At 34.9% G+C, this 26,501-nt stretch overlaps 1 protein-coding gene and 1 long non-coding RNA gene across 2 annotated transcripts; both read left to right on the top strand.

Moving 5' to 3' along the window:
• The first annotated feature begins 11,218 nt into the window (after positions 1-11,218).
• LOC140145636 (uncharacterized) lies at positions 11,219-18,476 on the top strand. The gene is made up of 3 exons (XR_011858107.1): positions 11,219-11,294; positions 11,464-11,524; positions 18,309-18,476. It is a non-coding gene; the product is annotated as an uncharacterized lncRNA (long non-coding RNA).
• Positions 18,477-18,859: 383 nt separating this feature from the next.
• On the top strand, positions 18,860-25,160 carry LOC140171195 (beta-1,3-glucan-binding protein-like). The gene is made up of 6 exons (XM_072194409.1): positions 18,860-19,028; positions 19,181-19,258; positions 19,815-19,932; positions 21,074-21,148; positions 22,726-22,870; positions 23,944-25,160. The coding sequence occupies exons 1-6, from the start codon at positions 18,860-18,862 to the stop codon at positions 24,190-24,192; spliced, it is 834 nt and encodes a 277-aa protein (XP_072050510.1). The 3' UTR covers positions 24,193-25,160.
• Positions 25,161-26,501: the final 1,341 nt, after the last annotated feature.

The raw sequence follows: 26,501 nt of genomic DNA, 5'->3' as shown, positions 1-26,501 counted from the left end.
ATGCGTTCGACTAATAATTCCATCGTAATAATAAAGCGCCGAATCCGGCGTTTTATTCAAAATCTCGGATTTTGACAAAACTACAGCACCTAGAGTCTTGATTTTTGCAGGGTATATTGGTTTAATAAAGCACAATATAATCGTGTAAAAAAAGGAATTTTAAAAATTCAGTGAGGGCGTCTTCCTCAGCAAATGTTATAATATGGCTTTAATTCAAAGATCAGAAAACAAGTTTCTTAATCTAAAGGAAGCCTACTCACACCGATCGATACCGCCTCTTCTCATCAAGGCATCATATATCAGCCAAGAACAATGTGGATAACACACTGGTTCACCGATCACTTACAATCTGTGATGAAACTAAATTGAATGAAATTAACCATATCAAGAATGCTTTAATCAACATGGCTATCCCACCAATGTAGTTCAAAGGGCAGCCAACAAACAATAAAAAACACTTGAAGAAATTCGTATAGCTGTGGACTACAAAGGAGAGACGTGTATGCCATATGTCCAGGGAAAGTGTGTAGATTTTTGAACCGTGCAGGGGTCAAGACTTATTACTGCCGGTCTAAGAAACTAAGAGACATTCTGAACCACCCAGAAGATCCTGAAGATCATGGTCCATGTATTTACTCCATCCCATGTAGTTGTGGTGGTTAATACATTGGACAAAACAAGAAACACTACAAGCGAGACTCAATGATTAAGAAGGCTACTGAGAATAAGAAGATTAAGAAATCAGCTTTAGCTGAACATGCTTGCAATGGAAGCCACGAACCAATCTGGGATGACTCTAAATCCATTGTAGAATTCCATACAAAGGCATAAGGCTCATTCGAGAAGCCTTGAACATAAGAACGAATGAAAATTCTACCATGCATGGCAAAAAAATAAGCCGTATGTGGAACAGCCTTAGCTACCATGATAAATCACAATTCCTGATTGACAGTTATCACTTTATTTGGCGTATATGTTGATATTGACAGATATGAGTGACATGTCAATATTGATTGACAGACAAGAAGTAGTTTCTTTACATTCCTTTATTAACCGGCTGTAATGTGATACCCTGCGGCGCACCCGTATATAAAATCAGTTGTTTCAGAACTGTTTCAACATTTCTAAAACAATCCAAAATGAATCCATTCTAAAACAAAGGTGCCTTTAATACCCCTGACCAGTAATCCAATGTATTTGAGAATAATCATGAAAATACAACTGAGTTATACAGCCTGTCTCAAAAAAAATTGTGCAAGTGAAAAGCGCCCTCTGTGACAATTAGAAAATGCCGTTGTGACATAATGCATACATCAACGTCAAGGGCATAGACTTAGGTCTCAAATGCCGTTTAGTCTGTTCAATTTGCTTGTTTTAATCTTGAGATATGCTTACTTAACAACAAAAGGGTAAAATCACAATTGTGCCACTTTTACTAGGGAAGAGGGCTGTACGTGTAAATCAATGATAGCATCAAATTTATCAAGAGTTCCTTCGTGAAATCGAAAGAATGCATCAATTACACAACAATACATAATTGTTTTTAACGTTTTATCATGATAAAGGTATAATGGTTCTCTTTTTCCACTTACGACAAATTAAACGATAAATAAATATTTCACATTCTGCTGTAAAATTAAATACATCTGCATGTCAATGATTTTACCATGGTATACTGTTCTCATTTGTCATTCAAGACATGTTAAAAGACAAACAAATATTGCACACTTATAGGTTAATGAACTTTGACAAGTTCATGAAATTAGACAAATTAATGAAATTAGACAAAATAATGCACGCACGCTAGTGTTGATGCGTCTAATGCGAAGGGGGAGTGCATTAGACGCATCAACATCAGCTATCATTGATTTACGTGTACCAGCCCTATTCCCTAGTAAAAGTGGCACAATTGTGATTTTACGCTTTCGTTGTTAACTAAACATATCTCGAGATTAAAAAGAGCAAATTGAACAGAACAAACGGTATTTGAGAGCTAAGACTGTGCCCTTGACGTTGATGTATGCATTATGTCACACCGGTATTTTCTAATTGTCACAGAGGGCGCTTTTCACTTGCACAATTTTTTTTGAGACAGGCTGTATTTGGTGTGATCAAGCAAATTCAGTCTGAAGTCGGACATATTTAATTTTCAGTTTCTTATAAGTTTGTAAACAGAATTTGCAAAGGTACATTTTGCAGAAAATTCCATTAAATTTGGACAACCAGTTCAAAAGATGTGGGCAGTTCAAGAGTTTCCAAAACAATAGGAAGCAAAAGGAAATACTTCCTTTGTTTGGCTATATCTCAAATTCAATATTTTCGACTTCCGACTGATTTTGCTTGATCACATTACATTATGATATTGTACTTTGTACTTTTATAATCAGCAAAAGGTGTGTAAAAGGTCTTTAATCCGTGTTAAAAGGACTTTAACCGTGTTAAACATGAAATAAACTACTGACCAGTGACTTGCATATTCATAGTCAGGTGACCCAACGTCAGTTAATGAGAATGATCAAGTCGAAACTTATATGAAAATAAAAGAAACTAATGTTGTAATAAAAAAACAAGAACTGTTATGGTTGTTTCATAATTTTGCACTGACAGTTACTTGGAATGATAGTAATTGTGTGTGTGTGGCACAACTAACCGGGTTGGTAATATTCAGTGGTATTTATTGGTAAATACCACCAATGACATATTATTAAATACTCAAGAATTTTCATGAAAAAAAAAAAAAATGTGTGCTAAATAGGTCTGCGTTTAATTCATACTTGTAACAAAGGGCTTAATAGAAATCACAGACGAGTTTCACAGCAATCCAGGGTGATCATATTAACTAAGTTACATCACTTACATGACAATCCAACCATCTGTTATCAGTAACTTGACATGACCTTGATGGTTTTGACGCTTACTTGTGGTTACATGCTCCACGCACATCGTCATCATCCCTATATCTTCGTGTCAAAAATTGCCGTGATAGTACAGCGAATACTCTCGTTTTTCAACAGCTACGCATGTCGATTTTGTTCGAGATAGGCCGAGCGACTCAGGCTAAGCATACCATGACTAGCATATGAGATACCACAGAGTTTCTATATTCTACACATTATTACGATTTGTGCATGCTCTAGTACCCCATATGATGTTGCTATTACAAGAAAAATCGATTTGTTTTCAGGTAAAACCCAGGTTTTGTTTCCAGTACACTAACTTGAAATGCAATACACTAATTAGCGGTGACTGTTGTTTGTTGTGTATATGTTTTACTGCATTTTGTCCGTAAAGATTTTTAAATCGCCGTAAAAATTTTGATATATTTAATTTTGAGAATTACAATTATACTTTATAGGTATAAAGGAACACATTTAGCCCATTCAGTTAAGATCCAGGTGCAAGTCCTATAACACAATGCATATGTAAACTTTCTTTACCTGTGTCAATAATAGAATATTGATTTCAACGGAGTATGGAGCTGTATGGAAAAAATATTTATAATACAGGGTGTTGATACTGTGCCACGTTTTATGACAATCCGACCATCAATGCTCAGTTGACATCAAATGCGCTTGACACAACTTTGAACATTCTAAAAATCCAACAATATATATTTAGTTGACCTCAAATGACCTTTAACAATACTTTATATACAATAATTTGAAAGTAATCACATCAGTTTGATCAAGAAAATGGAAAATTAATTTTACAGTTACCTGAATGATGAATGAAGATATATTTTTTTCACTCATTAGGCACGTTTTGCCCTCTCATTTAGTCGCGTTGGTGTACAGAATAAACAACAGGTGAGTTCTTCATGCTTCAGACACGTGTTAACATGGTTAATAACATGGTTAAGTTAGGAATCTGGCTCATTGTTCACTCAAACCCACTTGAGAGAGCGAGAGACGGACGGAAGCAAAATGGGTAAATCTAGTGGCTCAAGGAACGTATTACCAATTATACTGGGCGTATTGGCGCTAGTGATTGCGATAATTGGCGTCATTCTTGCTGCTGTATGTTTGAAACTACTGAATGAACAAAATCGTGAAGGAGGTAGGTAAACCGATTTGGTATACATTTGTAGTTTGGTTTCGGGCAAATAATTATATTAACTTTTTCATTCATAACGCTACTAACCACCCTCTTATTGTTATGCATAGTCGTGCTGGAAGTTGATTGATACATGTTGAAACCAACACCTTTTTACTTTGAAATTAATTTTCTCGGTCAAATAAAAAGCAACAATTGTATTTCTTCACTAATGTTGGATAAAACCACAGTGCTTTGCTGTACCTTTAAAAAATCTTGGTGTTCAATTAGGCATGAAATGGTGTTTTTAAGTTTAAGACTTTTGAATTTTACAGCCATTAACTTCGTCCGTGATCGTGTTTGATTTTAAAGCTTTTTTTAGTGCTTCAAACTAATATAGTTCACTAAGAATGAGTTTCCCACCTCTTAAAGGTACATCGTGTGGGTCTATATATTATAGTTTTGTCAGAATTTCCGTTTTGATTTCAACCTTTTTCACTTTAGACTGCTGAAATGTCCAACTCAGTACTTATATTTCGAAAGCAACTAGCAGAAATGATCGATGTTTCTGTTGTGGCTTGAGGAATTATCATCCATGGGTATATTTACGAGTTGATTTTGAAATCGGGAATTCTGACAAAACTGTGATATATAGCCCCCAATGATGTACGTTGGAGAGTTGGTATAATCCTTAAAGAACTATATTACTTTGAAAAGCTAAAAGTTGATCAAAAAAAAAGTTGAAGTCTGTTAAAATCGTAAATCTTGCACCAGAAAACTAAATTTCATGCCCAAGTTTAACACTGGGATTTCGTTACAGTACAATGTATGGTTTTTTCCTCATATTTACTGAAAAATTAACCCATATGGCCGAGAACATTAATTTAAACGTGACAATGTGTTATTCAAAGTTTTGCTAATTTCAACACCGAATTCGTTCGCTTCCAGTGCCTGATAAAATAACTCAGTGGGCCTTGTATAACAATAGCCAGTGAGTGACTATCGTTCTCAGTGTTTTATATATCATGCGTTTCACCATGAGTTTGGTGGGTAAGTGTTTCGCTGGTCGCAGTATTGAACCTCGTGCTACTAAATCCCACTGAGTGTCAGCTAAGACTATCTAAAGGCACGCATACAAGAGCGGTTTGTTGGCACGACTGAGGCACCAGTAGCGTAACCATAATTGTACATGGGGGGAGTGAGCAAGACTTCAGAGGAGAAAGTTTCGATGAAAATGGCCCAAATTACTATAAGGTCTTGGCATATATAACACGAAAATGCATGAAAAGTCTTTTTAAAAAAGAGTCATGAACACGAACCCTAGAGCCTATAGTATGTTATTTGCAATAAAATGTGTTTTATATCGCGAATTTAAAAAAAAATCAAAATTGTTTGATATCAGAAGGATAAACTGGCGGACGTTCAGAAATATATGTTGGAGCCTCCGTCAGTGAAATTTTAACATCGACATTTACGGAAGCATAAGGTATCATTTTGAGCAAAAGCCAAGAATTGGTCATATACCCGGGTTTCGCCAGCGCATTCTTGGGTTTTGCTCCCCAAACTAAGGAATAGCTCAGCAAAACTCAAAACGGGTAAGGATTCTAGGGTTTTGCAGTCCATTCCCAAGAATGGGCAGCAATATGGTAAAGCCTCCGAATCTCAGGCAAAACTCAAATCTAGGTAGCTATTCTAAGGTTTTGAAGGCCGGCCCATTCCTAGGAATTGCCCGCAAAACTAGGGTATTTAACCAGGCAAAATTCAAATCGATGAGCAATTCTAGAGTATTGAAGCCCATACCTAGGAATAGCCGGCAAAACCAGGGTATAGCCCCGAATTTTAGATTTAGAACGGTGAAACTCAAATCGGGGAGCAATTCTAGAGTGTTGAAGCCCATCTTAGGGAATCTTAGGTTTAGCTCGATAAAACTCAAATCGGGTAGGGATTCTAGGACTTTGTAGCCCATTCCTTTACCAGAATAAAGATGGATTTAATGAATGGATTCCTTAGAATGGACATCTATTTTCTTGATAAATGATACACTTGTTCCGCTAAACCAAAGATTCGGCACCCAATCTAGCGACTTGCTTCTGTACAACTCAAATCGGTTTGAGCTATTCCTATGAATGGTGAGCAAAACCAGCCGCTAAACTCTCGTTTCGCTTCACATTCCGGAGTTTACATATGGAAACCTTGAATCGGGCCTGGAATCCCTGAATCGGGTCTGAAAACACAAAATCAGTTGTGTTTTTCGCAATTAGATACAGTATTCATTACCATTATTTTTTGAAATAAATAAATAAATAAATAAATAAATAAATAATTAAATAAATAAATAAATAAATAAACAAACAAATAAATAAATAAATAAATAAATATTTAAATATATAAATAAATAAATAAATAAATAAATAAATAAATAAATAAATAAATAAATAAATAAATAAATAAATATATAAATAAATAAATAAATAAATAAATAAATAAATAAATAAACAAATAAATAAATTAATATATAAATAAAAAAATAAAAAAATAAATAAATAAATAATAAATAAAAAATAAAAAAATATATAAATAAATAAATATATAAATAAATATAGTAAAAAATTATAGTGAAACCATCACTAGATACAGTGCTCAACTATAAAATATAGGAGCGAAATATATTATTATTATACAAATGAAATTACCACATCGCAATACAAATTTGTTTCATATGGATGGTTTGACCCATCCACACTCGTCAGTTGCAATGTGTAAAATGACAAAGAATATGTCTTGAGTTTTGATGCGCGCAAGAGGAATTAACGCAACTGCGTATCTTAAAGTTGCGCAATACAATACGCGTCTTAAGGTGGCTGTGTACTCTCAGACATGCATGTAGTAAAAGTGCAATAACTTTGTAATTATTCGCGCAAAACATATAAAGGTATACATTTTTATGAAGGCAAGACATCAATAAATCTTAATATAAATACAGATTTGGGGTAAAAACAACAATTTTGAAGAAAATCACAAAAAAGTGAGTTTTTGCAATATTTGTTAGGTACATCATAACGAAAAACACTCTTTCCAAAATATTTTATTTTGTTTTTAGCTCAATTTTGAGGCTCCATTCCAAAAACGGTTTTTTTATTTTTTTGATATTGGCCTTATTTTTTGAGATATTGACCATATAAGGCATCAAAATGAACTTTTTAAAATTCAAAAACGCCTATTTCCACAAAATGATGCCCAAAATCGGAAATAGACCAAAATATAAAAAATGAGAAAACCGTTTCTTGAGTCGATCATGCTTTTTACGATGATCATATTTGCTTACCTATAGATGCTGTATTTATTGAGTTATCGTGTACCTAAATCGTCATTTTACCGAGAAAATGAACATTGAAATAATGGCCGTTGAAGTTTAAAGTGGTCACATTTTGCACTTTCATCGAATCTCACAGGAGAATGCGACAGTTTTCGTTTTTGTAACTTATATTACGTGACCATCGGGTAAATCCACAGCCCCTTGAGAAGTTTGAGCGAAATCCATTCATAACTTGATATTTAAATCGGGGAAAGAACTTGAAAAACCCACATTTTATCAGCTAAAACGGAGCCATTTGACCACTAGGTTTTTGTGAAATCAGTGCTTCCGTGGTGTTTCCATAAGATGCGCCGCGCAAGCAGATAAGCGTCGCGTATGCGTCGCGTATTTGTGCGTTAACAAATTGCGCGATACGCAACGCGATGAGTTGTTACGCGCGTGTACCTTGCTGGTACAACAAAGATTTTCTTTCCTTTTCAATTTCAAACACGAGTGGAATAGTGAAATAAAATCCTTAAAATATTGCAGTTGGAGTTTACAAATCTGGATTTTCATTCCTTGTATTTATAAAAAACATAACAAGGTACAAACATATCATAAAAACTCAATTTTGAGAAAGAAACAATGGCTAGAGTACACAGCCGCGTTAAGTGCGTATCCATGTCTGGGCCTACTTATTGCTAAACATGCTAAAAGAGCGACTTATTTATAGTTACACAGTAAATGTTTTTTCTATGCCTGCAGCCACTTGCTAGTTCGTTTCTGTGGTTCAAGGTTGACATTTGTGGTTTAGTTATAATAAAGTATTTCTCAGTAATGCATAGATTGCATTTTTTGCTGCTGGTAGAGTACGATTTACTTCGAGCAATAATTTTCCATTTGATGGAATATGATACTTTCTTATCATTAAGGTTCCAGATGTAATTGCTCAGAGCGGTGGCGTATCTTTCATTTACATTTTTGAAGGTACTGTTATGGACATTGAATCTTGTTTTAAATGGGCCTTCTGTAAGTCCAACATATGAAACATATGCAACTGACGAGTGTGGATGGGTCAAACCATCCATACGAAACAAATTTGTATTGCGATGTGGTAATTTCATTTGTATAATAATAATATATAAATAAATAAATAAATAAATAAATGAATGAATGAATGAATGAATGAATGAATGAATGAATGAATGAATGAATGAATGAATGAATAAATAAATAAAAAAAAAATAAAATAAATAAATAAATAAATAAATAAATAAATAAATAAATAAATAAATAAATAAATAAATAAATAAATAAATAAATAATGATGACGTAATGATGTGGTAAGGCATGCCGGAATTGTACATATCGTATTTTAAGCATAATTATAAACTTTACGAGCAAAACCTCATTCAGCTGCGAATCCGAGATTTAGTAGCACAAGTGTATCATTGTCGAACAAAACCGTTGCCTACGAATCGGCCGCTAATAGAATACTACGTCACTCGTCCTCGTTTAAATAAAATTATGTCCACCATAAGGTAGCACGGGGAATTTCTCGTGATAATATATACAATAAAACAGGCGATAGGTGTGAATGGATGTGGAATCGAACTAGAGACCTGTCCTCTGTCACTTAGAACTTAAAACCAACATATCTGCCATTTCAATTGTTAAACCGTTCCGATTTTGTTTATTCGATATGGTTTATACCCGGGTTTTGACACCCCATTCTTGGGTTTTAATAGCTATTCATAGGAATGGGCTTCAAAACTCTAGAATTGCTTCCCGATTTAAGTTTTACCGAGCTAAATCTAAGATTCGGGAGGGCTATACTCTGGTTTTGTGGGCTATTCTTAGGAATGGGCTTCAAAAGTCTAGAATTGCTCCCCGATTTGAGTATTGTTGGGCGAAACCCAAGATTCGGAGGCTATATCATGGTATTGCTGCCCATTCTTAGGAATGGGCTGCAAAACCCTAGAATCATAAGCTGAGCTATTCCTTAGTTTGGGGGAGCAAAACCCAAAATGGGCTGGCCAAACCCGGGTATATTGACCGAATTTTGGGTTTTTCTCAAAATGATTCACTTATGCTTACATAGATGCTCATCAAATGACCCTCAGGATTGCGGTAATGACCGAAATCAAAATGGTCTTTTGGTATATTTTATTTCAGATATTAATTGTGACAGTTACCCATGTGACTCATCATGTGATAAGGGAATAGCCCCGTGTAATGGTCTCATCTTTGAAGACACATTTGATAGCTTTGACCTCTACACCTGGCAGCACGAGATTACTGCTGGTGGAGGAGGGGTAAGTACGCATGATGTATTTGTTATTATGGCTGGTAGACCACTTGACATCATTGTTTATCAGCAAAGGCGAGGGACTGGTCTATTGATATGCTTGAACGAACCGCTACACTGTTCAATGGCTTTCTTGTACCTAATATGAAACAAGGTGGGCGATTTAAAATCCATGTTCCCTGAGACTGCCGGGCAAAGAACAATGGAAATTGCCTTGATTCTCACGCATACTGCCGGACAATGACGTCGACGTCACATGTGAAGTGGTCTAAACATCGTTTCACTTTGACTTTGGCAGTGACGTCAATGCTATTAGGTTCCGACAAACCGCCACTGTACACGTGTGCATATGCTTTAGGGTTAGTCCACGATGCGATAATGCGGCCAGCAAAATAGGCTACTATGTCACTACAACACTCGATGTTAAACAAGGTATTGTGGCAATTAAGACCCTACAAAAAGTATACCTTCTGAGCTTTTGCCTCTTTGTAATTCTTTGTGCCCGGGCTACTTTCTTTGTAATGTAAACGCTGGATGCAAAAACTTTTTGAACGGGAACGCAATCTGAAGCATAGGGGGGCGCTAGCGTATAATCTTAGACTGAATTAACAGTCTAGTTTGCGTATGACGTCACTGTCAATCAACTCCCCACGACCTTTGATTGGTTAGTAACGTTCATCGGAGAAAAGGTGTGGCAGAAATGGCGAAAAATTTCCGTACTTTTACAAAACAAGAAGCAACAGACATGGTTGACATGGTGATTTCAGGAAAGAAAGTTTCCCATTACTCAGACCTAACTTTTGTATGTTTGATGTTGAAAGCTATTAACTATAGGGGACGCTGTTCAGCTGCTGCTTTTAGAAATATTTGTATATCGGCTCCAATTTTAACTGAATGTAAATTTGGTGCCATTCAAGCGTGCCGATTGGTTACAGATACATCACGTGACATTATGACTGAACGAACGTGAACACGTGATGTAAATTTGGTGCCATTCAAGCGTTTCGATTGGTTACAGGGACATCACGTGACATAGCTGAACGAACGTGAACACGTGATGCAACTTTAGTGCCATTCAAGCGTGCCGATTTGAACACGTGATGTACATTTGGTGCCATTCAATGGTGCCGATTGGTTTCAGATACATCACGCGACATTATAACTGAACGAACGTGAACCGGGACGTGAACACGTGATGCAAATTTGGTGCCATTCAAGTGCGCCGATTAGTTACAGAGGCATTTCGTGACTTCTCGCGTTTACGTACCACTTTCAAAATTCGTGTTCTTAGCGCTGTATATTGTCAGTCAAAGACGGACATAACACTTCTGTTTCTTCATATTTTGTCGAGATTTCCGCCCGTGATTTCCGAAAAGAAAAATTTTACATTTTTTTAAAAAAGTGTAAGGGTACAAGCCCTATTCTCAAAATAGTATAATAGTTTTTGTCCTCGACAGATGCCCCATAAGGTTGGTAAACTATTAGTAGTTTTGATCATGTTCGACGAAATGTGCCATATACTCATTATCAGATGGTATGGTTGAATTTACGACACGTATTTGGTTTATATTATATTCGTTACAGAACTCGGAATTCCAGTTTTACACAAACAACCGAACCAATAGTTATGTGCGTGATGGCATACTTTATCTCAAGCCTGTAAGTATGCACCCAGCTGTTTTCATTATTTAGTTAGAATTAAATAAGACACCTCAAGAAAGAAGCTGAAAACACAACATGTGTGGCCATTAATGGAGTTGATGGATTATATAATATACCTATTAGTACTGACCATTTCTCTGTTAATTTATATTTGAATTTTCCACAGACTCTAACGGAAGATAAATACGGAGAAGGATTCCTTAGTGGATGAACTCTCAGTCTCTGGGGTAAAATTCATAAAATTTTACACAATCTTTATAACAAATTTTTGTTTCTACTAGCCTTTAGTGCCTTAGTTGCGTCAATAATTTGATAAATGCTGTACATTTATTCCGCTTGCCACAAAATTTAACGGTTGAGAACAATAATGACGTCAGATGAATTATCAGCTCCCCATTTTGGACTTGGGTGGAGTGTAATCGAGATAAAGTGTCTTTTGTCCTGTGTTTGCCCATAGCAACAACAGAGAGAGAGAGAGAGAGAGAGAGAGAGAGAGAGAGAGAGCATACAAACAATTGAAACCCATTGAAACCTTTGGAAATCTTACTTATTGAAAAAATAGGGTTTATGTACTCATAATATTTGTAAATTCATAAAAGACATTTTAAAGATGTTGATAGACTTCAAAAATGTGCAACAAACAAAATCCCTTAAGATGGTACTACACCCCCTGGTTAATTTTGTGACTAATTTCGAATTAAACAATAACTAAACACTGGTAACAAAAGTTATGTATATTATAGGGGCAAGGAATCCAATTACTTCACTGAAATTTCAGTGATTCAAAACAAGTGGTTCATTATACAGCCTGTCTCAAAAAGTTGTGCAAGTGAAAAGCGCCCTCTTTGGCAATTAGAAAATACCGTTGTGAGATGATGCTTACATCAACGTCAAGGGCGTAGTCTTAGCTCTCAAATACCGTTTGTTCTGTTCAATTTGCTTGTTTTAATCTCGAGATATGATTAGTTAACGACGAAAGGATAAAATCACAATTGTGCCACTTTTACTGGGGAAGAGAGCTTTGCATGCAAATCAGCGATAGCATCAAGTTTATCAAGAGTTCCTTCGTGAAATCAAAAGAATGCATCAATTACACAATACATTTTTTTACTGTTTGTACTATTTGTTCATGATGCAGGAATAATGACTCCCTTTTTCCACTGAAAAGATAAATAAATATTTCACATTCTGCTGTAAAATTAAATACATGTGCACGTCAATGATTTTATCATGGTAAATACTGTTCTCTTAGTCACTCAAGACATGTTAAAAGACAAACAAATATTGCACACTAAGGTCCTTATGCACAAAAGAGTTAGAGAGGGTCTAAAGTTAGACCTGGTCTAACTGGAATTAAGTTCCACCAGGAATGGTCCTTTACTCTTATTTCCTTCCTAGAGTAGCTAGCAAATTCTAAAGATTTTAATGCAACGTTCAAAAATAATACAAAATAACTTAAGGGATCTAAAATGAGCGTTTATTGTGTTTCGACAGTATTTTTTGTGGGACATGAGAGCACCTCAGACCTATCGAATTGCATTCTGAATACGAAGCATGTCTTTCTGATATCAAATAATTTTCATTTTTGAAAATCACAATATAATACAAATTTTATGACAAATTATAAAAATTTGATATTTTCAAATTTTTGATATATAACAGTCCTCGAAGTAAATTATATAAATCTAATGAAATATTCTTAAAGTGTGTGTAGCAGGAGGAAAAGCCGACAGTCAATTGAAAATTTTGACCTTTCATATTGAAGATATGGATTTTTTCCCAAAAGACCTAATTTTTTTTTGGCGTTTTGGGAAAAAATCCATATCTTCAATACGAAAGGTCAACATTTTCAATTGATCGTCGGCTTTTTATCCCACCTACATACACTTAAGTATAAATCATCAGATTTATAAAGTTTACTTCAAGTACTGTTAAATATCAAAAATATCAATTTTAATGATTTGCCATAAAATGTGTATTAAATTGCGAATTTCAAAAATCAAAATTATTTGATATCAGAATGACATTCTTCGTATTCAGAATGCAATTCGATATGTCTGATGTGATCTAATGTCCCACAATAAATACTATCCAAACGTTCATACCCCAGACCTTAAGCAAATGTAAAGGAAAATGTCCTTTCTCATGGTACTAAATTCTATTTAGACCAGTTCTAACTTTAGACCCGGTCTAACTGATGTGGGTAATCCCAGGAAATATCGAATGTATTGGTAATGTGTTTAGTAATCTTTGATGAAAATGACTTGTGAAGTGTGTATGTTACATTGCCATCACTAGTAGACTGAGATGACGAGTTAGTGGTATTACAGTACAAAGTTGTTATACTGTACAGCTTTTCTCTAAAATCATATCATGATATTAATGGTGCACTTTAATGGTCATGTTGTTACAGTTATGTTTCTCTCAATGATAAACTAAACAGGCCTATTGGGCTATGTTAATTATTATAATTTTATAATTAGTTGGTTGAAATGATGAGGCTGACATTGTTATGGTTAAACACATTTATGATTGCAAATACTGCTTATGTGTTTGGAATATCTGATGAGTGTGACAATATATAACTTATATTATGTTATAACTTTGTTGTTGTATACATACCTTTGTACTTCAACAATTCAGCTTGTAGTATGGTGTTAGATTTAAAACTTGTCTCTGTATGATGCAGGTAAAGTGAAATCTAATTCAAATCTTATTGATCGCTGTAGTAACAGCATCTCTGAGTAATTTTTTTTCTATTTTTCTTTATGTCTTGTGTATGCAGTGTATGTTCCCATCTTGTTAAAAGAAATCATAGAAAGCTAACGTGTAAATTATGTATGAAATATGTTCATAAATGCTGTAGTAACCTAACCGCAAAGAGTTTAGATGTAGTGACACTACTAAATATTGGCATTGTGCTAGTTGTAACGAAAGTCTTACATTACCTTTTAATCATATAACCAATGAATGTGAATTCCAACTTCAACTATACAGGTGTTTTGAAAATGGTGATCTAAACACTGACCATGTAAAAACTCACTTTGAGAACATGAAGTTTAATCCTGTTGATGACAATGTAGGTATACCTGAAAATATTGATTGTAATAGTAACTCGAAATATTATTTCACTGATGAATTAAAAAGATACTGCTGGTATCAACAGTAACAATTTAACAATGCTTTGTAGTAATGTAAGAAGTGTAAAAAAGAATTTTGATTCACTCACAGAGTTACTGTCAGAAGTCGACATCAATTTTCAAGTCATTGGACTTGTTGAGACTTGGTTGGAAGACAAGCCTCATGATTATTATCATCTTAAAGGCTACAACCTTGAAGTATGTAACAGAATTAATAAGAAAGGCGGTGGTGTGTGTATGCATGTTGAGGAGAATATTGTTTATAATATGAGAAATGATATCAATGAGCTTAATTGCCTCAAAGACACAGAATCTCTGTTCATTGAAATTGAAAAGCACAAATCACAAAACATTGTCATTGGTGTGATATATAGGCCACCTGACCAGAATATGAAAGAATTCAACAAATGTGTTGATACGATATTGTCTAAAATCACAGGTCAAGAAAATAAGCTTCTGTATATAATGGGTGACTTTAATATAAACCTGTTAAATAATGACGTCCATGAATCAACTGGCGAATTTGTTGACATTTTGTCTTCATATTCCTTGTATCCGAGTATCATCAAGCCAACTAGGATAACACGTACGTCAGCAACTCTTATTGATAATATATTTACCAACAATTATGCTAAGCAAACCTCTGGTATCTTAATAAGTGATATAAGTGATCACCTACCTATATTTGTATCTACAGATGTAAGTGTCTATGACAGAAATTCCAGTACTGTCGATATAGAAATCAGGGACATGAGTAAACATAATATAGATGTACTTAAAGACAAACTGAGCCAGGTTGACTGGGATAATGTGTGTGAAAACGAAAATGCTAATGTGTCATACAACAATTTTATAGAAAAATTCCAAGAAGTGTTTGAAGAATGTATCCCCAAAAAGTGCTTAAAAACATAACGCTAAAAACAAGACGCCAAAGGCACCTTGGATAACCTACTCATTGTTGAAATGTATACGCAGGAAGAACAGGTTGTATAAAATATCTATGCAAAACCTACTGAAACTAATGTATCTAAATATAAGATGTATCGAAACAGATTAAACTCCCTATTAAGGAGAGCAAAACAAAACTACTTCAGTTCTCAACTGGATAAAGAAAGATACAATATGAGGAATACCTGGAAAATCCTGAACTCAATACTCAGAAGTCCAAAAAAGGTACAATGTCAAAAGTTTGTAGTAACAATAAGACCTATACTGAGCCTAAAGAAATTGCAAACAATTTTAATGAATTTTTTGCCAGCATTGGACCAACATTAGCTGGATCAATCAAACATCAAGGTAAAGATTTTAACCAGTACCTAGCTAATAGTTGTAACTCTACATGTTTTTTCCAACCAACAGATGAAAATGAAATCTTGAAAATCATCAAAAACTGGGTAACAGAAAAAGCCCGGGTCATGATCTTGTAAAATCTGACTTAGTAAAATTGGTTGCAGCTGAGATTGTGTATCCGCTTAAATTAATATTCAATAAGTCGCTCTCAGATGGAATTGTTCCAGATACCTTAAAAATAGCAAAGGTGGTGCCAATTTATAAGAAAGAATCTCCTGAATCATTTGGTAACTACAGGCCTGTATCTGTGTTGCCTTGTTTTTCCAAGATTCTAGAACGAATTATACATGATAGATGTTGTAACTTTTTAGATGCCAAAGATATTCTTTACAACAGACAGTATGGGTTTAGACATAATCATTCAACATATATGGCGGTATTGGATTTTATTAAAGATGTAAATAATGCTATTGATGATAATATGTACACTGCTGGTATTTTTATGGATTTATCGAAAGCTTTTGATACCATCAACCATGAAATTTTATTACACAAACTATATCATTATGGCTTTCGTGGTGTATCTCATAAATGGTTTGAAAACTACCTGTCAAACAGAAAACAATTTGTATCCTTTAATGGTGCTCAATCATCATATGAAAATGTACTTTGTGGAGTGCCACAAGGGTCTATCCTTGGTCCTCTTCTTTTTTATTATATATATGAATGATATATGTAACACATCAACACTTTTATCATTTATACTGTTTGCTGATGATACAACAGTATGCTACTCTGATAGTAATATACAAAGATTATGTGATACTATGAATGTAGAGTTAAAAGAGGTTGTAAATTGGTTCAAATGTAACAAACTGTCTTTAAATGCCACCAAGACAAATCTTATGTTCTTTGGAACACCTCACCAGACTAATGATATTACCAATGATTATCAAATATATCTTGATGGATGTAAGTTGACACGTGTATATGATGCAAAATTTCTTGGTATTACTCTAGATCATAACCTCACATGGAGGTCGCATATAAATAGTATTTGTAAAACATGCTGTAAGAATATTGGTGTACTAAACAAACTCAAACATTTCTTACCAAAACCCAACATGTACCAGTTGTTACCATTCTTAACTTATGGTATAATATTGTGGGGCAATGCCAATACAAATATTTTGGATAGAATTGTAAAGCTTCAAAAAAGAGCTGTAAGGGTCATCTCTAACAGCTCCTATTTGTGTCATACAAAGCCATTGTTTGAAAAATTTAATATTCTTGATGTGTATCAACTTTATAATAAGGAATTGGGTCTATTTATGTACAAATACCACATGTGTCTATTACCAAGATCTTTTGATAATACTTTCATCAATATGAAGTCTATCCACAATTATGATACAAGAGGTAAACATGATTATCGGGCCGAGGTCCATCGACTTAATAATGTTTTGTCACTTGGCCCTAGGCTGTGGAATAGCTTACCAAAGGAAGTCAAAGAAGCAAATTGCATCTCCAAATTCAAAACTGGTATTATTAGAATCGTTAAAGGTGATCACTAACTCTTGATTATCGCATTCATGTAATAATTCTGTTTTTACTCTATTGTACAAGTTACTGAAGTTGTTACATATAAACACTTTAAAAAATTGCATTAATTTGCCTGGTTAATGTATATAAGTGATATTCAAGATGGGTTCCGTGCTGTCTCTTTTTTTTTCTGTTTTTATACTGATTTTTCTCTTTCTTGTGTAAATATCTTAACTTATATATTATTTAATGTAAAGGTGATGCATTGTCTTTCAGGCCTTTGGCTTTGTAATGCATCTACCTCATCACATCATTATTTTCAACATTGTTTATATCTGTTATGCTGATTATGTATGTATTGATGATGATGAAAAAATAAAATGAATGAATGAATGAATGAATGAACTCTTTTGTGCATACGGACCTTATAAGTTTATATTACTTGTTGGGAGAGAAATTAGACAAAATAATGCACACGCGCTGATGTTGATGCGAATAATGCGTCTAATGCACGAGCCCCGAAGGGAGAGTGCATTAGACGTATCAACATCAGCTATATCATTGATTTTACGTGTACAGCTCTCTTCCTTAGTAAAAGTGGCACAATTGTGATTTTCCCTTTCGTTGTTAAATAAACATATCTCGAAATTACAACAAGCAAATTGAACAGAACAAACGGCATTTGAGAGCTAAGACTGCACCCTTAACGTTGATTTAAGCATAATGTCACAACAGTATTTTCTAATTGCCAAAGAGGGCGTTTTTCACTTGCACAATTGTTTTTGAGACAGGCTGTATATGTTAAGAAATGAGGTACATTCCAGCGGTACCTCTTGTCTTATCATAAATAACATACCGCTTGTCTTGAGTCACTGACATTCCAGTGTAGTAACTGGATTCCTTGCCCCTATAATATGCATAATTTTTGATACCAGTGTTTTACTTTTTTTGAGAAAAATTCAAAAATAGTCACAAATTGATTAATTGGTGTAGTACCACCTTAAATCAATTGATTTTCTTTCTATTGATTTTCTTTTAGGCGCATCTCCTGCTAACTTATGTACTGGCAATGCTTGGTGGGGATGTGAAAGAACTGGCAACGCAGAAAACTATCTCAACCCCCTTCAATCTGCTCGTATAAGGACAGTCAACTCATTCGGATTTACTTATGGAAAGGTCGAGGTCTCCGCTAGGATGCCAAGAGGAGACTGGCTTTGGCCAGGTGAGATGGTGTTTAAATAAATGTAACTTATAGTTTGCTCAGCTCGCAATCGGCGGGCCTTACAACATCGCGGATTAATATCAATATAGTCTGGCATTCACGAGACCTTAGCAAGCACACCAAACGGGTAACACTGAATAAAACCGAGGATCTCCGGATTTAATATTTAAAAAAAAACCCCTTTTACTTTACTTAAAGCACTTCAGGCTTAGTCTTTCACATGGTATTTTAGCACACCACTGAACCAACTTAGTAGATAAAATCAGCAAGATATAAACTTATTTTCTTCAAGGACAAAAAAAAATATAATAATACAAACAGAAAAACACTACATGATGTAGTTCAAGTTCAAATTCACGTACAAACTAATGGCAAGATCAAATTGTACAGTAGCAATAATAACAGCTCAGAACCTCAACACAAAACCAGGGACTAAAGTCGACCATCAAAATGTTGGTAAAAACTTTGACCTTCACCATGAGACCTGCAACCCAGATAAAGGATCGTTAAATTTTGTACAAATGACCTCAAACCTAGGTATACACACTCAATAACTTGATGGTTTCATGGGCGCCGTAATTACTTTGTACATACACACCCCCACAACATAATATCTTCGAGTTGAGGTGATAATGAAACCTTGATACCACTACTTGAAAATATCACTTTTTCCGTTATATTATTTGCAGCTATTTGGCTTTTACCCGTCAATAATGTGTATGGTGATTGGCCAGCTTCAGGTGAAATTGATATCGTTGAGTCACGTGGTAAGTCTTGTTGTTGTTGTTGTTGTTGTTGATGATGATAATGATGATGATGATGATGATGATGATGATGATGATGATGATGATGATGATGATGATGAGAGGAGGAGGAGGAGGAGGAGGAGGAGAAGGAGGAGGGTTTAGTGTAGTGATCTTCTCACTCGCTTCTCACCACTGTGGTCCGAATTAAATCCCTCGCGTTGCCACATGTGAGTTTGGTTACCGATCCATGCTCGTCCTAGCCTCTGAGCACTATTCGGCTTTGCCTGGCTTCGGCCGAATTAAATAAATAAATAAATAAATAAATAAATAAATAAATAAATAAATAAATAAATAAATAAATAAATAAATAAATAAATAAATAAATAAATAAATAAATAAATAAAAACAAACAAACAAACAAACAAATAAATAAATAAATAAATAAATAAATAATGATGATTTATTCGAATGTATGCATGACTTTTATTATGTTTTCAATTTTTGCTATCAAATAAAAGTATTTTCATTATGTGCATAATGACCCTCATAATAATCTCAATATTTTAACCCTTTTTAGGTAACCTAGATTACAAAGACTGGCAAGGCATCTCTCTTGGAGTTGATCACATGGGATCAACTTTGCATTGGGGACCATTTTATCCTTTCAATATGTATCATCTGACAACAGGCCTGAAGTAAGTATCATCTTCATCTGGGGATGGTATACCACAAGGATCTATCCTAGGCCCAAGTTATGGGGAAACTCTCTTGGAGTTGATCACATGGGATCAACTTTGCATTGAGGACCATTTTACCCTTTCAGTATGTATCATCTGGCAACAGGCCTGAAGTAAGTATCATCTTCATCTGGGGATGGCATACCACAATCATCTATCCTTGGTCCCAGTTATGGGGCACGTCTCTTGGGGTTGATCACATGGGATGCACTGGGGACCGTTTGGGACCATTTTATCCGCATTTGCGATACAATCTTCATCTGGTGATGGTATGTTAGTCCAGGTACACAACGAAACATGTTAGAAACCTAAAATGAAAGATACTAATTATAGAATAATAAATAGCTAAAATATTTCATGCACGAGAAAAAACTCTCGATTTCTTTTTACTTTATCACAGAATAGTCACTTAAAATGTACGTTAGAAATTAAATTATAGAGGGCGATAAAAAAAAAAAAAAACCCATTTTTATTTTAGATTTTTTTTTCATTTTATTAGAAATTGGAAAACAACTCCAACCTTTTGTTAGTTTGCTTATTATTTTTCAAATAGCCCGGCAAAATTCGCGCGAGTATATACAATACCGGCAGGCTACATGTATTCTTCTTCATTGCTTGGATATATCGATAAACAAATTCTACTGAGAATTTCTGGGAATAATGCATGAGATTTGATACGTACATGTAGTACGTTTGATTATACACGTTAACTTGACGAAATGGTACATGTATTAGACTAGCTGGTTATTAGACCATACGAGTATTGGACCTAACGGTTATTAGACCAAATGGTTATTAAAAATAATAGACCAAATGCTTATTAGACTATTATGGTATAGACACAATGGACATAAATGGACATAGACTATATGATTATTAGAGTAGCAATTATCCTTTCTGATAATAGACCAATTTAATACAGACTAAACGGGAATTAGACGATTTGGTATTAGGCCAAATGGCAATAGACCCTTCGTAGGTCTGCCCGTAGAACAGGTTTTTTCGAATGCGACATTTACACCTCTGGGTGCTTTTTGGTTTTGACAAGATGAAATGTATATTTATTTGATTCCCTTCATGGATTATATTTATTTCCTAGACACGCCCCCACCGGTGAAGACTGGGCAACAACCTTCCACAAATACGTCGTTGAGTGGACTTCTACCGACATGCGGTAAGATTCAAAGCTAGACTCTAAAAGTGTAACATAAAAACAACCAAAAACAATGATAATAATAATAATAAAAACCCCTGTCAAGGTATCATGTAAGAGTTCGTGTATAAAGACAAATTTGGAAATCCTGTTTTGATCAGAAAAACAAACTCAATCATATCTATTTCTGGATCTTGAGAAATCACCAGTTTTCCAAAATGTTTACTGTTTTGCATGATGTGTAAGGAAGCCCCGATTGCTATAATAAGGAAAATCATCAAGTAATTATAGCTGGGGAATTTCCAGTTTCACTACTTTGAATTTCTATAGCCGAATTTCTATGGCAGATCTGAGTTAGAAAGTGGTTTCTAGACTTTTTTCAATGTGCTATAGTCTATGTGCCTTAAAAAGGTACCAGTGAGCCAGACAATTTGCATAGCCAATAATGTCCAACAATATAACGAAGGAAATTTCGATAGCAACAAAGCGCTCTTCTCTTCCCAAAAGGGGAATATATTTTTCTGCAGATTGGCTGAAATCTGCATTATGAACAACACATCTATCAATAAAGTGGATCAGTGCCGAAAAGCCTGTTTCCTGGAGAAAGTGTATGATTGGTAAAAGCAGCACCACTTCGAAAATTGTCGTCTGTGCAAGTAATTTATACGCAAAGGATATATAAATCAGGATATATGTTAGTTGTCCAGAACATTGAGTGCAGCATAACGTTGTAATCAACACCATGAAGAAAACTCTCGGACACAGTCCTAAACAGTGTATTCTAAATGATTGCATGTATTTGTGTTCATTTACAAAATCATTGTTTAATGATACTTCTTTTTCCATTAAAGATTCCACACAAACAGTGTGTTTTGTTGTGCATTCTGAAGTGAATTTGGGTAAAAGGTGTTTTGACATATCGAGGGTTGACAAACAGAAGGTCTTAACTCACTTTTGGCCATTTTGAGATTTTGGTACCAAAATAATCTGTAATACCACAGATTCTTAAAATCATAAAGCCTTAACTCAATTCAACTTCCTATTGCGTCTATAGCACAATAATACTTGGTCACATCTCAATGCAAAATATTATTTTACTCATTTTTCTCCAAAAGGTACTTTTTGAGTTAAGGCCTTCTGTTTGTCAACCCTCGATATACTGTTCAATCAAATTACTGGACAATCACTAGTCTGGTCCACAATGGAAAACACATTTACAAAAAAAATAAGAATCCCCGGATTTGTTTTTTGTTCATTGCACTTGCACAAGGTTGTGGCAAAATTTTCATCCGCAAATAAAGTTCTGGGCTATTGTTTGGAGTGATCTGTTAATATTTGACAAAATGAGTAAATGGACATGACATGATATTGCGAAAGTGTCCCTCAAATGATTTTAATTCTGTATAGGACACACAAAAGGCTTGATCAGGCTTTAAGTAAGCGGCAGCATTAAATGGAGCTACAAATTGCATAAACCAAACGAAACTAAAAAAAAAAGAAAAAGAAGAAGAAGAAAAACCCAAAAACCCACCACACACACACACACACCCCCACCTAAACCAAACTATAATTATTACGTATTTCATTTTCATTCAAAGATTCTTCGTCGATGACGCATTAGTTGTAAAAATCGATCCTGGACCGAAAGGTTTCTATGAATTTGGAGGTTTTGCAGAAGAAATTCCTAACACACACAATCCATGGGAAAACTCACCCAACAAAATGGCGCCTTGGGATCAAGATGTAAGTAGGATATATTACAACTCATACATATTCATTAGAGAACGACACCAATTCATGGTCAATCGCAACTTCACACGACCCAAGTAGATAGGGGTCGTGTGAAGTTGTGATTGACCAATGAGGCAAAGTTTAATCACCGTCGAATTCAACCTATTCATCGGTATATCAGTTTAGGAAAGTAGAGAATGCTAAAACATGCGTACTTCCTTTCAGAAGCGATTTTTCGATCCGCGAAGAATTAAAATTAAGTATCACGGTTCTCCGTATGAGAAAACAGAATTGACAATTTTATTACAGCATGCTTATAACAACAAAAAACAAATGTCAGCGCCCACGAACAGAAGTGCTTTGCTATCTAATATAAAGCAGGTATTGCAGAACTAGTTCTGCAAAGAATGCTTAGAACTCCCGATTTATGATTCGTAAAGCCATGAAGCTGTTCAAGACGTAGGTTCCTATTTTTAGAAGAGAATAGCGTGTGCAGAGCCTAGAGGAGCTCTTGATTCAGAAGCTTAACCTCCAGTGAAAGGTAACTCAAGAGTCCCGTAACTTAGCGGGCCTCGGGTGTCATCACAGAGTTTGCGAAGTGCGGTTCAAAAGCCCAAATTTCGACGTCTTAGAGGATTATCTGTTTAAAATCACTATGCCATTAAAGCTTCTAGATAATTAGGTGTTGTAACACATACTACAAACATGGTATTTTCAGGGAAATACGAGGTCAGTCAGTATGTAATGAAAGTTGACTTGCGACCTCATATGGATCATATACAAAATCTTACAGAAAAAAACACGTGGATTTAATTTTGAAATTTATTTATAAATGAACAAATGATCGTGCGCCGATCCTCATGCACGATTTTTTAAAGCTGTCCATGCAGTTGTAAATGCTGAATTAATATAATACCTTCCATATGGCAATCATAATTATTATATTAAGCTCTCGATGGCAAAGTGTGGAATTTCCACATTACACCATTTACGTGTAAGAATTTTTCACTGCCTCTCATTTATGTATGTACAGACTTGTGTTAAAAACTATTTCTTATATCAACTAATCATCTCCTTTATTCTAGTTCCACCTGATAATGAACGTCGCAGTAGGTGGCACAGGAGGCTACTTTCATGACAGTATCACCAACCAGCCATACCCAAAACCATGGAATGATTCCTCGAGTACTGCAGTCAAAGATTTCTGGGAGGCCAAAGACCTATGGTATCCCACGTGGAACCCAACTAAAAACAATGGGGAAGACGCAGCCATGCAGGTGGACTACGTCAGAGTTTGGGCAGATGGCACATACACACCCACCACATCGTTATGATCATAAAAATGATAATAACCATTTTTTCTAGTAATATCGCTGTGACAATATTTGATGTCATTCCAAAGACATTTCAGCAGCACTGCCGGAATTGATCTTTAAAAATGCGGCTCTGCAGAAATACATAACTTGTAAGAAAAAGAGACTTTTATTCATATTTTTATGCAAATTTACAGTTTTACAGAAGGTTATTATGGAAAAACGTTGACAAATTTCTTGCCGGAAATATACGTCAAATTAAGGCACATGACGTATTTTTTTTTATAGTTTATCTTACATGTTGTGAGGCAGGGTAGCAAATTTAAAAAAACACACCGGCAATCACAACATTCGGGGAATATCATTTTCTTCGGAAGGAGGGGTGTCCCAAATATGTCGGTGACCGGATTCAATTTTTATGACCCCCCTATCGTGGGCTAAATCCAGTACGACCCCCCTATCTTGGGTCGAAAATATTTATGACCTCCTCTTCCGCCTACACAGACTCAAGACAAATTATTCATTGCCGGAACAAAGAGCGAAGAAAGTGCGTGGAGTGCGCTGAAATTTCAATCGTAAGTGTAAAGAAGGTGCAAAAATTTTGAGTCACCAGCCCTTAATAATTCTATAACCCCCCTATTTTAGGTGTTTAAAAATTCTACCCCCCCCTATTTTTGGTCTATACATTCTATGACCCAACCGTATATTTCGGAACCCCCCTGCGAGGGAAATGATAACCCCATTATGCCTTATTATGTTAGACAATTAGGCATATCAAGCACGAATCACATGGTTTTATTTAAAACAAACTCATATTGACCATAAAAAATAATCGGATCTCAACACGCGATATTCAAAATTCCCGCGTCGAAATTGTCTGGGGGCAATGACGTTATTTGTGCTCAATTGTCGTCAGCCTTCATTTTGTTACTAGGACGTCATTGCCACAGACAATTTCGGTACCCGGAAAATTGAATATCGCGTGGTGAGAGACGGCTGTTTTTATTTGTTTTTAAGGTCAATATGAGTTTGTTTTAAATAAAACTAAATGATCTAAAATTATTGTTATTATATTGTTATTAACATGACATGTTTGTTTCCCAATATCACAAGAGAAATTATGTTAAAGGTTTATTCAGTGAATCCCAGCTAAAGTGTAAAATGTTAAAATTTTGAATACATTTTCTAAAAAGAAGAATAAGTCAATAAAATTGTGATTAGGAATTTTTTTAATGAAAAAACTTGGCAAAAACAAGTAAAACAACAGTATTGATACAGTTGAAACCCCATTTATAGACATGTAGCTAATTTCTTTGCTTAAGTTGCGATATTACAGATTCATGTATAATGTCTTATTTTGTTTTTTTCATATTCGGCATTAGGCTTAACCACTAGCAGATTATGTTAGCACATCCATGACATTAAGAAAGGTGGCAAAATCTGAATTGTGATGATTTTTACGATTCTCCAGATGAGTAAATCACTGAATAGACCTTTAAAGACCTATTGAATGCCTTAATCTTTACTTTAAGGGAACGGTTAGCAACGCTTGCACGGTATATTGTGTTGGACATGAGAGCACATCAGACATATTGAATTGCATTTTGAATACGAGGAATGTTCTTCTGATATTTCTGACATTTAACAGTCTTCGAAGTAAACTTTATCAATCTAATGGTATACTTAAGTGTATGTAGCATGGAGGAAAAGCGGCCCACCATTTGTAAATGTTGACCTTTCGTATTACATTTCGTAACAAATACATTTTTCCTTCAAAAGACCCAAAACATTTTGGTCCTTTTGGGAAACAAATGTGCTTCAATACGAAAGGTCAAATTTTTTCAAATGATCGTCGGTTTTCCTCCCAGCTACACACATTTTAAGTACATATCAGTTGATTTTTCTATAAAAGGATGCAAATATTCAGCAAAGTAAAAAAGCTTTTTACAAAATGTTACTATATTTTTAGCCGTGTACATTAAAATATAAGAAAATATTGAGCAAACTATGTTCCCTGTTTGTATTAATTCTGTGTAAAATTAGTTTTCTTTAAGCAGTCCGGGTAAATGTCACGATTAGCAAATGTAAAAAATCTGGCAACACTGACTAGGTAATCCAAATCCTACCATGCATTGCGCTGATCAGGTAATGTACCAGATTCATACGTCCATAAAAACCGGAACCCAGTGATGAAAATATAAAGCTTTGTTTACATGTCTTAATATCGAGAATTGAGAGCCAGAAAGCAGAGAGTTGATATTCTTGAGAGGGCACTCTATTCACGTGGTTTCTTTTCCAACGCTAAAAGATCACGAATTTTGGTGGTTTGC

Source organism: Amphiura filiformis, chromosome 2 (genome assembly GCF_039555335.1).
Source record: "Amphiura filiformis chromosome 2, Afil_fr2py, whole genome shotgun sequence".
Classification (NCBI taxonomy): Eukaryota; Metazoa; Echinodermata; class Ophiuroidea; order Amphilepidida; family Amphiuridae; genus Amphiura; species Amphiura filiformis.
Note: the sequence above shows the minus strand (reverse complement) of the source record. Positions and strands in the feature narration are given on the sequence as shown.

Coding starts and splice junctions, on each gene's coding strand:
- LOC140171195 (XM_072194409.1), top strand. CDS start 18,860: ATGGCAAGATCAAATTGTACAGTAGCAATAATAACAGCTCAGAACCTC. Junction 19,029..19,180: donor ACAAATGACCTCAAACCTAG/GTATACACACTC, acceptor TATTATTTGCAG/CTATTTGGCTTTTACCCGTC. Junction 19,933..21,073: donor CATCTGACAACAGGCCTGAA/GTAAGTATCATC, acceptor TTTATTTCCTAG/ACACGCCCCCACCGGTGAAG.